Below are 16,340 nucleotides of genomic sequence, written 5' to 3' on the forward strand. Positions count from 1 at the left end.
TCAAACTTTTATTACTCATCAACTAGGGTAGTTTGGGGTAATTTGGACCCCTGAGGTGAAATGGACCGGTGCTTTATCTTGAAAAGTATGCCTTTCTTGGGTTCCATGTACTACTTTATCCTTCCCTTGAACTACCAAACCCTACCTAACATAAAAATTTCAGTTTGCTGTGATAGGTGCACCGCAGTGCCAATGTAAACAAAGGAAACATCAAAAGTTGATTTTGCTGTAAGTTTCACGCTCGTGTATTTAAGGTTTTTGAGAACTTCTTCTATGTTTTCAGTCTAATCAGCTTTGCACTGCCGTGAGATGACATTGTGACGTAGATCCAAGTGATCAGTTTTTCAGTACGGCCCAAAAACGATTGCATTTCTTTGCACTTTTGTATTGAAATGGTGCCTACGCCACTTTGTTTTTTTTTTTTTTGATTTTATGCAGCGTACGAATAAGTAAAAACGAAAAGGAAGGTATCAAAAGAAAGGTCTTTGAAAAATGAACAAATTGGCATGAAAAACTCATTTTCGAAAAAATGGCACTTACGTCACTTTGCCATATCACGGCAGTGCAGCCGTGTTTGTCTAGTAGAAGGCTACATTTTGATAAAAGATCACGATAACATAGTGGAAGAAATAGTAGAAGAAATTACGTTTTTTGTACGACCGCAAGGATGAAGTAGAATACTTGTACAAGAAAGATAACCCGGCTGCTTGCGTATCAGTCATTTTTTCATTTGGTGTTCAATATCGAATAAGATACCGATCATATCTTGGCGTTATCACTGACAGTGCGAATAAAATATTCTTTGTGATAAAATAAACAGTGAAAAGCATGGTTTGTTGTCGAAATGAGTCAACTTTTCATTGACGGTATTTACGCCCGCTATCGCACAGAAACTGCATTTCACTAAAGTGCCTCACTGCATCAGCTGCTATCGATGCTGATACCCACTGCAACTGCTACGCTATCCGCAGCCATTCTAATTTTTTGACCGCTAAAAACGCTGCTATTGGTATCCGCTGTCCCTGCAACAGCTGGCCCAGCTGCTATCGATGTTGAGATTCGCTGCAACTAGTGCGTTATCCATTGCTATGCTACAGCTGTGGCCGCTATCCGCCTGGTATCCACTGCACTGCTACTGCTGTTGCTAAGGGAGGACTGCTGTTGTCGCTGTCTAAAACTATTATAAGCGGCTTCGACTGAAACAGGCTCTTATATAGGAATGAAAAAGCTATCGATAGTTATCGACAGCGGTAGGAAATCATTGATAACTATCGATAGCCATTTTAATCGATATTTCCTATCCTTACTCTTATACAGACAAACAGCACATTCAAATTGCAAGGTCTATGTTTCTGTCGACTGTGCTTGGGAAGCTATCATATTAACGACCAATCAAATCAATCGAATTTTTCGCTTCAACAAGGATTGATTATTTTCAATAATATAGTAGGTTGCTTGTCATGATTTGGACTTGATAATTTTTAAATTTTGGTTATGTGAAAAATTAATTTTTATACTGATAATAAAAGCTTTCCGGATGTCGTGCTCATGACTGAAGGAAAAGATAATTCAGTACGTTCTGATACACGGAGATGAAGCCAAATATATATCTGCTCCAAATTTCACCAGGTATCCAGAACGTTCTGCTCAAAACTTCGGTAGGTTTCCAGAACGTTCTTTTCATTGGATTACTAGTGTGCCCGCTATCACCCAGAGACAGCATTTCATTAAAATGCCTCACTGCATCAGCTGGCCCTGGTGCTATCGATGGTGATATCCGTTGCCGCAGCTGTGGTCGCTATTCGCTGCCATTTGTATCTACTGCCCTGCATCAGCTGGCCCTACTAAGATTGATGCTGAGACCAACTGCAACCGCTGCGCTATCCCCGTTGCCATTGATATCCGCTGCCCTGCATCAGCTGGCCCTGCTATCGATGCTGAGACGCGCTGCACTATTGGTTGCCATACCAGAGCTGTGACCGCTATCCGCTGCTAGCGATGCTGGTACTGCTGCTGTATCCACTGCACTGCTACTGCTGCTGCTAAGGGAGGACTGGTTGCAGTCTAGAATTATAATGAGCGGCTTCGGGTGAAGCAGGCTCTTTTATAAGCCAAATTGCACATTTCAAATGGCAAGGTCTATGATTCTGTCGACCGTGCTTGGGAAGCACGATCGATCAATCAGAGGCCGAATCAATCAGGCCGATCAATCAGAGGCCGAATTTTTCGTTTTGACAAGGCTTGACTATTTTCAATAGTACAATAGTTTGAATAATAAAATTACAATTATCTGCATTTGGGAAGAATCTTAGAAGATTTTCCAATCTATTGCTGCCAGAACGAAGGAAATCCATCGAATACTAATCGATTTATTAGCATTTGAAATTGGACATATTTTTCACTTTTTTCGGTTTTAGATTTTCATTTCACATCCCTATGTATCCGAACTTACTGAGAGAAGTATTCTACTTCAAAACTGTAACATTTAGAAGGTAATAATGTTCAACATATATTTGTATATCATTGAAACACACAACTTTGTAGAAGACACAAAATAGATAGCTTCCACACAAACCAAGTTATAAGGCAATTCACGAATGACGTTTCTTCGCTTGTACGTTTGTTATTGTTGCTGTTTATCAAGCTGCAACACCAAAACACGACCAGAACCGAAATCTTTTAATGTCGGCAATAATATCAAAAGTGATTTTTTATTGTTGTATTTAGGATTGGCACTCGCGATACTACAGCTACCGATCGGATAACATTTGTTTTTCACGCTTCTGGATCCGGATTGCATCCAAGTTGCGACCGATCGAACATACATAAAGCTGTCAAATGTTGAAAACAGACTGAAATCAGCTGATCGCAACTGTCTCGTGGATTGCCTTATTGCCAAAAATGTTAAAAAAGCATCATTTTTTGTACACACCAAAAGCACAAAATAGCAAAAACTCTAGCAGACGAAACCTGCATAGAATGAAATATTATCATAATTACTTATGGCATCTTCGTGGAATCATTCCACCGTTCAAAATGGTCGTGAAATATTTAATAGAAAAGGATGCGCTAAGTAAATTTTTATAAATTTCCTTAATTTTTGCAGGGCTTTTCATGCGATTGAAATTTTGACAATAAATCAAAATTTCATTCGCATTCTGTTTCAGTGAAGAAATTTTTGGAAGTAGGTCGATTGACTGAGAATTGTTTACCTCTTTCTCATCGAAAGGAGTCATTATTTCCGAAAAATCGGTCTATAAAATTTGTCGGCACTTTCCCTTGCGCGTTGCAGGGATTGAATCCTCTGGTTGTTCAAGTGTCTACTATAAGAATTAAGGTCTTCGGAAGCCGCTTGTTTCGGTACGCCGAATTCTTCATGTACCTCGAAGAAAAATTTCCTGAGCTCCTCCGCTGCTACTGGTAGTCCCTCTGATGCCAAAGTAATTTGTATGCTGGTTTTCGTCATACCGTCGTAGCAAACCGTTGCGTCTTTGTCATGCATGTACGCAAGGTAGAGACGTACGAAGTGCATAATTTTTGGATCTCGTAAACGCGCCTTCAGAAAACGCCCGTCTCCAACAGCTGATTGTTGTGTTAGGTTCACAACACGAGGACGCATGGGATTGAGCGGCCACGATGTTGGGTGCGATTTTAATGTTGCTGACGAAGTAGTGTTCTCAGTTGGTGGTGATTCAATATTATGTTGGTTCTGGTTGTCTGAACGGTAAGGGTTTATGGTTTCACCCTTTCGGAAGTTGATGAAATTTGGAACTGCGAGGCCTGCTATTGGGTGGTCAATAGTTGATGGTGCTCCGGCAAATTTGACTTTGGCGGTTGCCAGTAATTGGCGGTTGCCAGTGTGTGAACTTGTCCCAGCAAACCAGAAGTCGTATGAGGATGTTAATTTGAAGTCGCTCAAATGTGCATGTCAAGTTTGCAATTACATAAAATCGAAATCAAATTTGTTCATATCGTATAAAACTTAAATCCTATATCAGGTTATAAATGAAGCCATTTAACGTGTCATACAAAATTGTTAAATGCGTCAATTTTCTAAGTCGTATAGAATGCAATTTAAAGTTTCAAATGGGGTCATTTAAGAGAGCATGCGAAGTTATATAAAATCGTAACCAATTTTTTCTTACAATGTACGTATATGGCCTCAAAATTTGTACACATAGGCGCATTTCGTGCATCTTATATTGTCATTTTTTACCAAATAACGGTTCACTTAACAGAGTTGAGCGTGAGTTATATGAACCAATTTGTTTGCTGGGGTGGTTGTTGTTGATATAGTTACTATTCGTTGTCTTGTTACTGTTGCTGTTGGTGATATGGTTTCGATTGCTGTTGAAGTTTTACGATTCAATGTATTGTCGCTTCCTGCGTTTCCTGTTTCGTCTAGATTTTTCGGCAGCCTTTGTCTTGGAGGCTACGAGTCCGTTGTCTAGCATCATATTCCGACCAGCCTGGCATCCAGCGCCATTTATTGCCCAAAAATCGCCATCCTGGCGAAGCATGGTCCATTATGGGCTTCGTAGCTTTATTGTAAGCTGCCAAAGTTTGATTTAATTCTTCATGCAGTGACTTGTGTTGTTGTGATGTGCTAGTTTGATAATTTGGAGACTGGTAATAGCTCCAGAGCCAAATTTTACCTCGTCGAGAATTTCACGAACAGCAGATTCAGCATTAGACTGCGCTGAACCGGTTTCAATTGTAGCGAGTAGTTTGTTTATTGACCCTGTCGTTGAGTTTGTAGCTGCTGCTGTCGCTACTGACTTAGCCATCGCTTCAACAGCTGCTGAGGTGTCCGAATGTGTATCAAGAAGTGTTGAAATTTTGTTTTTTATTTATGCGGCACTGGCTTTGTTGCTGCTCGCGGCGTTGGTGATGGTAAGTTCAATTTCATTCAGGCTTTTTCAATATGCTCCAGCAAGTTATCATGAGTCGCGCTTAGATTTTTATAATTTGAAAGCAACTTATGGTTTACTTCCAGCGTCTTTCCGATATTTTCTGAGATGAGATGTCAGAGCCTTAAGATTTAGGTCGGTCACGAACTTTTCCTGGCAGTCCTGACATAGCGGCAGCATAAAAGGCGCAGAATTTCCTCGTGATTTCTTTGTGCATTTAAGCACGCAACATGAAATGTTCGGTTACAGATTCCGTGACAACGCCAGAGGTAGCGATTATCACCTTGCGCACAGTTTACGATACCGCACTTCATTGCACTCGCGACGTTAACAAATGACCGTATCAAGAAAAAACAAATAAACTACTTTTGAATGCTTGCGCGCGTTCCACACGTCGTCGGTAGAAAGAAAAAAAAAAGTTGAGGTACAAAAAAAAAGTTTAGTAGTAAAAAAAAAACGTATATATATATATACTATTCGCGACTACGAAGTTGAAAGAGATTTAAAAGGTTACCTGTTTTAACAAACTTTGTTTTAGTAGAAACATAGATGAAATAAAACTAAAAATCGGCTTACAACTTGAATAAAAGTTCGGGGCAGGAGGAAATTTTTTGTTACCACCAAAAATAAAACTTGTATTGGTGAAATCGACCACTAACACTAGCGCAGATAGGAAGGTCTATAGTCCGTCATTGATCGTTGAGCTGTTCAAGATTGTATATGAAAAAGGTGTAGCAGTTTGGTCAGCTCGACGCTTAAGATAACATGCAGATTAATGATATTGTCATTTTTTGCACTTAATGCTATTGCCATATTTTTTGCACTACAAAGTACAAAAGAAAAGTGTGAAATTGACTGTCAGAGTGGAAGTTTATATTGAGGGGTTATATTTATTTTCAGGTCCCATTCTACCAACACTTAAAGTTTGATATGTCGCAAGCCAGGTTATCAGGAAGTTCTGATGGTACGCTCAATTTTAAATGATGCGCCGATTATTCTTGATTCTTCCGGAGAGTTTGATGTTTGAGAACTAAACATTCGTACACATTATTAACATTTTTCGGATGGAGCACCGTTCAGTCGTCCAAATGGATACTGAAAAAATTGGCCTTGTCATCAGTTGATTTTGACGTTAAGTATACAGTATATTAACAGTGTATAAATTAGTTCGACTTTTGCTCACGCGCAGCGACAATCATGTCCGATGAATTCTGCAAGAGTTAGGTATCTCGTTCTAGTCATATTTGATGCTATGCATTTGCCACATTCCAATGAAGCTAACACGTCATATTTAAGAGTGTATGTGTGAATCATGTATCGACACACTTCGAGTCCAGAATACCTTTACATGAACGTATCCTGATGCGTGATGCAGAAATCTGCACACATTTCGAGAAAGTGTGCGCAAATATAAAGAGATTCTGACAAAAATCTGCAGAAAGTAGTGAAAATTTGCAAATTATAAAAAATCTGCACACGGACTCTAAAAATCTGCGTTTTGCAGACAAACCTGCACATGTAGTATCTCCATAGACAAACAGACGTACCACGAAATTCATTTTCGTGGATCAAAATGATATAGCGGTCAATTCAAATGAGTTCCAGTTATGCAGAATATTCCGCATAACGCTAATATGCGTTTTTCATTTTGAACGCAGTTGATGGTTGTCGCGCGCCAAAATCATTTCTTTTTGGCTCGTCAAAACGTCGCTTATAATGATAGAAAGTTATTTTTGAAATGAGACGTTTAGATAGTTACGTAACTCTGATATTTTATGAGAGTCGAAAATTTTAAGGGGGGGCAGGTTTTTGAGCGTTTCATTACATAATGTGGGGGGAGGGGGTTTACCTACAACTATTCAAAATTGTTTTCGAGTGACTTGGTAATTTTAATGTTGCTACTATGAAATGTTATTTATATGGATTCAAACTTGTTTTGTACATGCAAAGTAGGAAGATTTTGAATTCGGCGTTGATTCGAATTCCACTAAGAGTGAGATCGTTACTTTTTCAACGTCCACTGATTTTCTGCAAGTAAATAGCTATTCATAAAAGCTTTACTACATCACTGGATAAAAGACATTCCAATGAAAGAAACGGTATATCGTAGCTTTAACTATTCACTGTTTATTCTGAAATATCCGATGTTTAGTACTGCTCAAAGTTTAAATCAAAACGGTATTTTTTTCTGGAGGACAGAATTATTATCTACAATTTTATCGAAGACATAATAAAACAAATGTTTTGGATCCAAAAATATTTATATCATTGATAGGCACTCGGCTCAAAAAATAATCCTGAAGTTAGGTACTCGCCTGAACAAAAACACTTTGTGCTGACACATAAATAAAATTTACTGACCCTGATAATAATCGTTACCGTTATTTTCTACATTCCAGGCCTCGGAGAGCGAAAACGAGAGCGTCCGGTCGGATCCGCACTCGTTCGTGAACCACTACGCCAACGTGAACGATTCGCTGCGGCAATCCTGGAAGCGGCAGAAACCGGTCCGCAACTACTCCAGCTACACCGACTCGGAGCCGGAAGGTTCGGCCGTGATGAGCCTCAACGGGGGCCAGATCATCGTTAACAATATGGCCCGGTCACGGGCCCCGTTGCCCGGCTTCAGCTCGTTCGTATGACCTTCGTCCTGCGAGGGCATGCTGGACGAGCTGGACGCGAAGCTGAAGGCCCGAACGATCGCCGGCAACGGGTGTGCCGTGGCCGTCGTTGGTTCCGTCGTCGGCAGCGTTGGTGTTAGTGCCAGTAAGAGCGAGAACTATCTACACTCCTGATGCCAGCCGTCGGAGCGCGACCTGCTCCACGCCAGAGGTAGCTGTAGGAGACTTGTTTGTGATACAAAAGTTTTACACCTGAAAATTTAGTATGGATGAGCGTGCGAAGGGTTAAAAGTTTAAGAGTTAGCGAACCAGTTTGTTTTTAATTCGTGAAAGGGAAAGGTGAAACAAAACATTCACCTCCAGTAGCCATTTCGAGTTTGCATACGATCGGCCCGCGATGATAGAGACGAAAAGCATAATCAAAAATGTGACTGATTTTTATTCTTTACTGTAGAATATTCAAATTTAGTTTAGACACAATCTAGCTACTACTTTTTCGTAATACTACTTAGAGGACGATCTTTTCAGCGATAAAGAAAATAGGTTTAAAACAAAAAAGTACCATAGAACTGATACTAAACAAATATATGCTGTTGTGTACAATACCGAGAGATAGGAAAGTTGCAGGAAAGCCATACTTTGCAGACAAAATGTAACATTTTAATACTTGATTGGATTTAGATGATTAGGTGGTGCAATAATCAAATAAAAAAAAGAGTACACTGTAAATTCGACCGATCTCAGAACGGAAACAACCGCGCAGAAGAAGGCACAAATGATTATAAGCGTTTTAGATTTGCAACTTGTTGCGGTACTTATTTTACAATCCGGATTCACTGCCACACAGGTCCTACCAGTATTCTCTCGTACCGTGCCGCGCTGAGCCACGTCCATGGCCACGGAGCATTGATCGTAATAAGTTTGAAATTTAGTGCATCCGACGAATGATCCCTGTCCTGGATGAGGGGGACCGCAATAACTGCGAGAGTGCTAATATTTTATTTCGCGTTTTTTTTAAATTTCGGATACGTTACTTCCGACCGATACCTTTTCCCAGTTGCCTTACCATGTTTAGACGAGCGAAAAAATGTGCATTTTAGTTTCAAAACTTTACTACTGTAAATAGCAAAGGAACAATCGCAACCGACGGAGGGAGTACGGTGTTGACGTGAGAGCGTTTTATCAGCCTGTTTTAAGGGAGCTTTCCACGAATGTTGTCTAGTTACGATCACTACTTATTTTTACAGTGAACAAGATCAAATGTAAATGTAAATGTTTTCCTGTGTATAAAATTTATACAGCAGAGTAGTAATTTATGATGTAAGACTTCTACTATTTTTTATCTATTATAATAGTTAGCGTAAATAATAAACATAACCGATCATATAGAAGTGAGGAGGCGACACAAATCGAATGCAGCTAATATTATATAGCACAATAGACGAAAAGATTGATACACAAACACAGAAGCCACATTCTTACACACACAAGAGCGCGCGTTTGAACCTGTGAATATCGTAAACAATCGAATAACAAAAACAATCGTTTTTGAGCCCCCCCAACAAACAGCTTGTAATGCAAAAATAAACCTTAGAGCAGCACGCAACTCCTCCCCCCTCACAGAGTTCCGTTAGAGTACTGGAAACAGTAACAACCGCCAGATGGCAGAACTATATACAAAACAAACAAAAAAGAAGTAGTCGTGAATGTGACTGATAAAATGTGCAACTCTGTCGATTACAATGCAAACACACATACACACACACTTACACCTACATATGTACATCTACTGTATCGAATCAAAACGTGAAAAACAAAATGTCAAATGTATACCCGCCTGAGTTGGTGTTATTGAATGGAACCACAAAAGAAGTTATAGTCCACAGAGATGGGTTTGCGGTTGAAGGCCATTTCGAAAGTTCGAACCCTTGCGAGAAAAGTCGGATGGACTATTTTTTTCTGTTCATGAAAGCAAGGTTCCACGTGAACAAATGCACAAAAAGCGACTTTAGTGTATCAGTACTTAGGGGTTTAAAGCAATTTCCGAACGTCAGAGATATTAAACAAAATTGCCACTATTTGCGATACTCCAATGGCACTTCTTAGCACCCCAAAATTATTTGATTGCGAAGCAGGTACATTTTTTCTGCCAATTTTGAATTAGTTTAGTGACAAATAATTTCAGAAATTCAGGCTACCGTAATTTTGCATTAACTTGCGGTCGTGTCTCGTACACAATCTCTTTAACTATTTTTCTAAAAAAGGGAAATTCAACACCAAATTGTCAAATAAGTTGCTATCGGAACTACTTGTTTTTCCTATAACAGGTTTAGAAAAGAGGTAAATATCATTTTCAATTTGTTTTCTAGTTCAATTTTTTTCGGTATTTAATGGCGAATTATGATTCAAACTACCACAAGAAAACACAGCAATCAGACCTTCCTTATGAAATACCCTCACGTACCGCAATTTCAGATAGATTTCATTCGGAGTAATTTTTACCTTTCAGCGTGCATGGGTATGTCATAACCAGTGATGCCACATACACAAATTTATCTGTATATTTGTACAGATTTTTTGCACAATTTTCCAAGGGATTGGTATGTTAGCTTTCAAGCGTAACGAACATCTATTTCTGTACCGTTCATCACAAAACTCATGGGCGCAACTACGGGGGGGCTAGGGGGGGCTGAAGCCCCCCCTGGAACGTGTTTAGCCCCCCCTAGAATTTCCCAGAGAATGATTGTATTCAATATATATACATTCCATACTACTTATCAGAGCATCAAAATCCACACAAATTGAGATGTCGTCATTCATTGGCTAAGAACTAGTTCTGCACCCAGGATCGATTCTCAACCCTTGCTCTCTTACTCACCTTACCAGTCAGACGAGAGCTGTAGTAACTCGTGCTGTATCAAGTAGTCGCCAGTTTACTCGGTTTTGGGCTGTGTTTCACCAGTTCCCCACACGTCTCATCACTCGCAAGTCTCTTTCGATCTGGTCGAGCCATCATGCACGCTGCGCCCCTTAATTTCTTGTGCCGGTAGGGTTGCTGAAGAGAAGTGATTTCACATGGTTGTCGTCCGGCATTCTTACGATGTGACCGGCCCACCGCAACCTAATGTCCTTCGCCAGGTGTGCAATGGGGTTCTCTCCAAGCAGCGCTTGTAGCTCATGGTTCATGCGCTGTAGCCATTATCCGTCGTCCGCTTGTGCTCCACCGTAGATAGTCACCTTCTGTTCGCCGATAGGCACCTTCTGTTCGAAAATATCAAAAGGACTTCCGTAGAGGACAACCGGTTATCAGGGTTTTGTAGTTTTTTGTATCGAAGTGGTCATGTCCGATCATCACCGTGATTGGTGCGTACGTTTGTAATGTCTGAGAAGAACGGGCCGTCGTTGAGAACGTGGTCAATTTGTTTTGCTGTACGTTGGTCGAGGTAAGAAGGGACTTTGGACTGCTAATCCGCGGGAAGCTGCGAAGTTGGTGCATAGCAGGCTGTGCGGGCCGATAACCGGCTTATATAAGTCTATCCTTCCGTTCATGTCCCCAACGACGATCTTGATATCTCTACGCGAGCAGCTATCGTAGAGTTTCTCCAGCTGTGCGTAGAACGCTTCTTTCCCTGTATCAGGTCTTCCTTCGTGAGGGCAGTGCACATTGGGAATAGTGCAGTTGTGGAACCGGCCTTTAATTCTCAACAAACACAACCTGTCGCTGATTGCCTGCCGCTTTGGTGGTACTGTGCCTTGCGGCCACAAATCCACCGTACCTTCTCTCCTTTCAGGCAAAGCTCCTGGAGCGCAACGATGTCGAAGTGGCGGGGTTCTAGCTGATTCAGCAGAATCCGGTCGACATCCGGGTCATTAAGCGATCTACTGTTACATGTACTGAGCTTCTAATCGTCGTCCTTATTTCGTCGGCTGGGTCATTGCCGATTGTTCCGGTTCGTTTTGAATTCTTGATTCTCCGTAGTATGTTTATTTCAGTATGCTGCCTTACTAGGGCTGCGATGCCTAGTCTTGCGACGGAGCTGCCGCCATGGATGTAGCCGGCGAGACACCGCATTTCATAGTTCAACCGTCCGGTCCGGATCAGTCGCTGTTTGAGCCGCCCCTAGCCTGTGGGGTAAACGTGCAGACAACCTGCTCTCTAAGGAGAACAACTACCCCACCGGTTCACCGGTTTTTCCTTGGTTGCTCGTATCCCAGTCGGTACCACGTGGAGGTAGGAATAGGGCATTATGCCTTGAACCACAGTGGGGTCTATTTTATTCTAACTAGTACGGGTGAACTGTTAAAAAGCACTGCCCAGCCGTTTACCAAATCTAGCTCTCCTCAATATCGAATCATTGTTGCTGAAAGAGCTTGGCGTTGACGATGTGTTCAAGATATTCAGTACATCTTCGGAGATTCTATCCCGAAGTGATTTTTTCTGCTTTTACGATACTATTTTAAGCGTCATTAAAAAAGCATATTCAAACTCTTTTTTCTCTTTTTTAAAATGACATACATGAAAACAAGCCCCTCTAGAAATTTTCCTTAATTGCGCCCATGACAAAACTTTCTTTTATGCCGCCACAATTTGCTTCTATTTGTTTTGGGGCACAATTATTGTACAAAATATCACTTAGAATATCACATTACATACAAAAATCTTGAGAAATTGCTCAAAATTATCCGATATGCTGTCAATAACTGCAGTCAACATTTGGTCGGTTTGCCCGAATTAACTTAAGATAAGGGTAAACTGACCATGTTTCGGGTGCCAGTGCCAGTGATGTTGGTAACGCGTCAAATGTATGGTAGCTGACAGCGGTGCCATCCCCGTGCAATTTTCATACAGATGTCTGTATATACAGATTACAGATTTTCTTGAAATAATACAGAATTATACAGATTTTTTCGGTTTTCGTGTGGTTGCGAATTAAACTTTTTGATATAGTTGAAAAACGAAAATGAACTCAAATGCTGTTGAGCGTGTTCAAGGTTTTGTTACATCAATATGTTACGCGTAAGCGCAATAATGAATCGCCGGATATATGTTAAACAAACTATACTGCGTTTTTTTTCTATATAGAAATATGTCCAGTACATATGCAAATTTTTATACAGATTTTTTGAAAATTCACCAAGGTGACAAGATTTTCTGCGATTCGAAATACAGATGAAAATGTGGCATCATTGGCCATATCAACATGTGTTTGTTTACCTGTTCCAGTCGGAAAAAAGTTGACGAAGTCTGTGAAGCTTTTACTGCACAAATAACGTGAGAATGAAAAGGGCTAGCAGCGATGCAAAACAAAAACTTACAACGGACATCACCGATGGAGTTAAAATTATTCCAGCTTGTGATGAAATTGCAGTTTCCCTCCCCAGGTAATTTTATGCTTTTCATGCACAAAACTTTCAACCAGCAAATTCCAATTATCGAGGTTTATAGTCTAAAGATTGAGGTACCTATTTGTAAACAACTAAAAATCGAAACAAGATCGAGCTTGAAGCTTATTCGCAAAAAACAACTCAAATGTTTATGTTGCAGCAACTGGGACAGTTCGGGAATGCGCTGTGAAGTCTACAACAAGGAATTGAGCTCAAAACAGACTCATAGGATGTTCAAGTGTGATATATGAAAGCAATATTTTTCTTTAAGAAATTTCTCTGCCCACATGAATATACACCGTACAAGCTGTCCTCATCAATGTTTGATCTGCGATGAAACATTCGCAAGTAATCGCAATCTAGTAGACCATGTGCGCACTCACATCGATGCGACACCCTCCAAATGCGACATCGGTGCTCTAAAGAATCGAACGAATATCCACAAAAACGAGCCATCCCCAGGGTAGGTATTTACATGTGGAATGTAGCGAAGGACGAACAAAACTAGGTTATTTTTTTCGTAGCTTTCGCGAGTTCTTTCAACCAGACTAAGGTTAAAACACTGATTGAAAACCAATTTATTCTATTTTTCAGATGCACCAACACAGAAGGTTTGGAATCAAACTAGTTCCTTCGAATGCAACCTCCCAAATGTAACATCAGTGACGCATCATTTAAGCACCGTGATGTTCTAAAGAACCAAACGAATATCCATAAGAACAAGCCATCCCAAGAGTAAGTATTTACATGTTGAATGTAGTGAAGGACGCTAGCTTTCGCGAGGTTTCTAAACCAGACTAAATTTCAAACACTGCTTGAAAACCAAATTATATTGATTTCCAGATGCACCGACACAAAAGGTTTGGAAACGAACCGGTCCCTTCAAATGCAACTCCCCAAATGCAGCATTATGATGTTCTAAAGAATCAAACGAATATCCATAAAAACCAGCCATTCCAAGAGTAAACATTTACATGTTGAATTAAGTGAAGGAAGTGAATTCTATCAAACCAATTTATTTTACTTTTCAGTGGCTCCAACACAAACAATTTGGAGTCAATCCGGACCGACACAGAAGGTTTGGGATCAAACCGGTGCTTTCAAATGCAACCCTCCAAATGCAACACAAGTAACGCATCATTCAAGCACCGCGATGTTCTGAAGAATCAAACAAAGTATTTACATGTTGAATGTATTGAAGGACTCGAATTCTAATCATCAAACCAATTTATTTTATTTTTTAGTGGCACCAACACAAAATTTTTGGAGTCAAACCGGACCGAGAACAGCGTAAGTAATGGTGCAACGAAATACACCTGCAACATATGCGGCAAACTGTACAAACAAACGAAATCATTTCGCTCACATCTGAAGCTTCATCAGAGCACCACTAAGATTGTAACTAGCAACACAAAGCTGCACAAGTGTACGATTTGTGGAACAGGAAATCCGACTAGATTAACGCTCCTACAGCACATGGCTTGTCATACTAGCGAACAGTCTTTTGAATGCACTATTTGCAATCAATCATTTAAATCAGTATCTAGTCTAAGATATCATACACGAATGCATATACGTGGTCACAGATGTTCGATATGTGGAAGAGGATTCTCTTTACGCCGATTGCTAGCACAACACTTGTTATGGCATAGCGCACAGCAAGGGAAGGAGTGCGGAGCACCAAGAGTGGAACTAACGTAGGAGGATTTGTTTTTTGTTTAAGTTTTACTTAATAGATGATTTTTTGTTTAGTTTTTTCACCACTCAAAGCATTTCTGTAGCTTTTAGTTCTAGTTTGAGACAAATACTTTTCTTATCTTTGTTTTCTTCACTTTTAACATAGAGTACAACTTTAAAAGAAGATTTAGACGTTTTCAAGAAAATTGGGCTTGATCGAGGATGCATCTTGTTGCAGTTTGGTCTACTCGAGATCTAAAGGTAAGTTTGCTGTCTATGGTTGGTCCTAAACAGGCGACATGGTTAAACCAATCGATAGAGCCTACTAATTTCCCAATAATGAGAAAAACAGACACAGAATCTTCGAGTGGACTTTTACCCAATTGATTTGAACTGATGCCTTGGTTTTCAGAAGGATTTTGAGTAATGCTCTAGACCACTTATTGATTTAGATTTTGGTGAGATTATCTGACAATTTTGATATTGTAACGATCATGTTAAAAGTCATCATCGGGTCGGATGCTGAAACTGAGAGGCAATTGAGTTGTACTACTGACTGCTACTGACCTCAAGTCTTCCTCCAGGACAGGAGCAAAAGTCGATTTGGAAGTGCAAAAGAAAAAAAATAAAACCAGTATTTCGGAAACCGAGGCCGGTTCCATTGAGCTTAGAGCCGATGGTTGAACAATTGAACAGCTATCTGTGGCAATGTTGAATATTCTACTCGATACATCAAATTGAGCGATGTTGTCTACAAGCAACGAACAGCAACTTTTTAAGAACCTACGCTTGCCGTTAGTGAAATACATTCAGATGTACAGAAGTGGCGAGAAGACTAATTCTTGCTTTTGTTTGGCTTCTAAAAGCAAGCAGATTTCATAATCTGTAGAAGGAGATAATCCAGCATCACCAACGTTTTTGACGTAGGACTACGGCTTACCGCACTATATTCAGATAAATTCTGCGGATACTAAAACCAATGTGTAAAGTCGGAAAGAAATATTTCAAACGGTAATTCTGATGTGACCACATGATGGATCAAAAGAAACAACGTGTCGTTGGATTGATAAAATGATAGATTTAAATTGAATAAAAGTTTCAATGTCGAATTTCCACGAATAATGTACCAATCACATGCCATGACATCTGCCGCGGAATCTGGGTTTTTATTAGTGTCATATCAGTGAAGTGAGAACGGAAAAAGCGACGATTCGCGTGGAATTATTTCACGACCATTTTAAACGGTGAAATGATTCCACGAAGATGCCATAAGTCTGATCTAATGGTAAATATTGGATTTATTCTTCAGTAACGAAACGAATCAGAATTTGATCCGTGCCTTAAAGCGGTCAAATTTTCATTTTTTGCCCGATGAAAAAAATGCAAACTAGTTCAGGAAATTTTCGATACCGAAACAAACATTTTTTTTATGCCGAATGTTTTAGAAATGCAGAACACGTCAAGATCTGGTGTTATCTAAAAAAACGGAAAAAATGACTTTTTGGGACTCAGAGATTTTTGAGCTGGGAAACAATCTCATTTCACTTGTCCTATTCTCAATTTCACTTCACTGTCAATCTCACTCCACGGAGGTGATTTTTGTCACCTCACTTGAGGTGGAATCGGGAATAGGTCTAAAAAAGTGAAGTGAGCGTGAGAGTGAAATATATTTCACCGTGAAGTGACTCCCGTAATAAGCACCATCCTCTCGTTGATCGCCTTTCAATTGATCACGCGATCCTGCATT

General features: G+C 40.1%; 1 protein-coding gene and 1 long non-coding RNA gene across 11 annotated transcripts in view; both read left to right on the plus strand.

Annotated features, from left to right (window-relative positions):
- LOC129717064 (protein sidekick) overlaps window positions 1-9,361 on the plus strand; it is a 219,912-nt gene extending 210,551 nt beyond the window's left edge. For all 10 annotated transcript variants that reach the window (XM_055666931.1, XM_055667013.1, XM_055666975.1 and 7 more), the window contains one exon: window positions 7,310-9,361. In XM_055666931.1, coding sequence (XP_055522906.1) covers window positions 7,310-7,552 — 243 coding nt within the window. In that variant the 3' untranslated portion in view covers window positions 7,553-9,361. The remainder of the gene's footprint in view (window positions 1-7,309) is intronic.
- Window positions 9,362-12,425: 3,064 nt separating this feature from the next.
- On the plus strand, window positions 12,426-13,645 carry LOC129731525 (uncharacterized). The gene is made up of 3 exons (XR_008729032.1): window positions 12,426-12,913; window positions 13,077-13,379; window positions 13,511-13,645. It is a non-coding gene; the product is annotated as an uncharacterized LOC129731525 (long non-coding RNA).
- Window positions 13,646-16,340: the final 2,695 nt, after the last annotated feature.

The sequence above is a fragment of the Wyeomyia smithii genome, chromosome 1 (assembly GCF_029784165.1).
Source record: "Wyeomyia smithii strain HCP4-BCI-WySm-NY-G18 chromosome 1, ASM2978416v1, whole genome shotgun sequence".
Lineage (NCBI taxonomy): Eukaryota > Metazoa > Arthropoda > Insecta > Diptera > Culicidae > Wyeomyia > Wyeomyia smithii.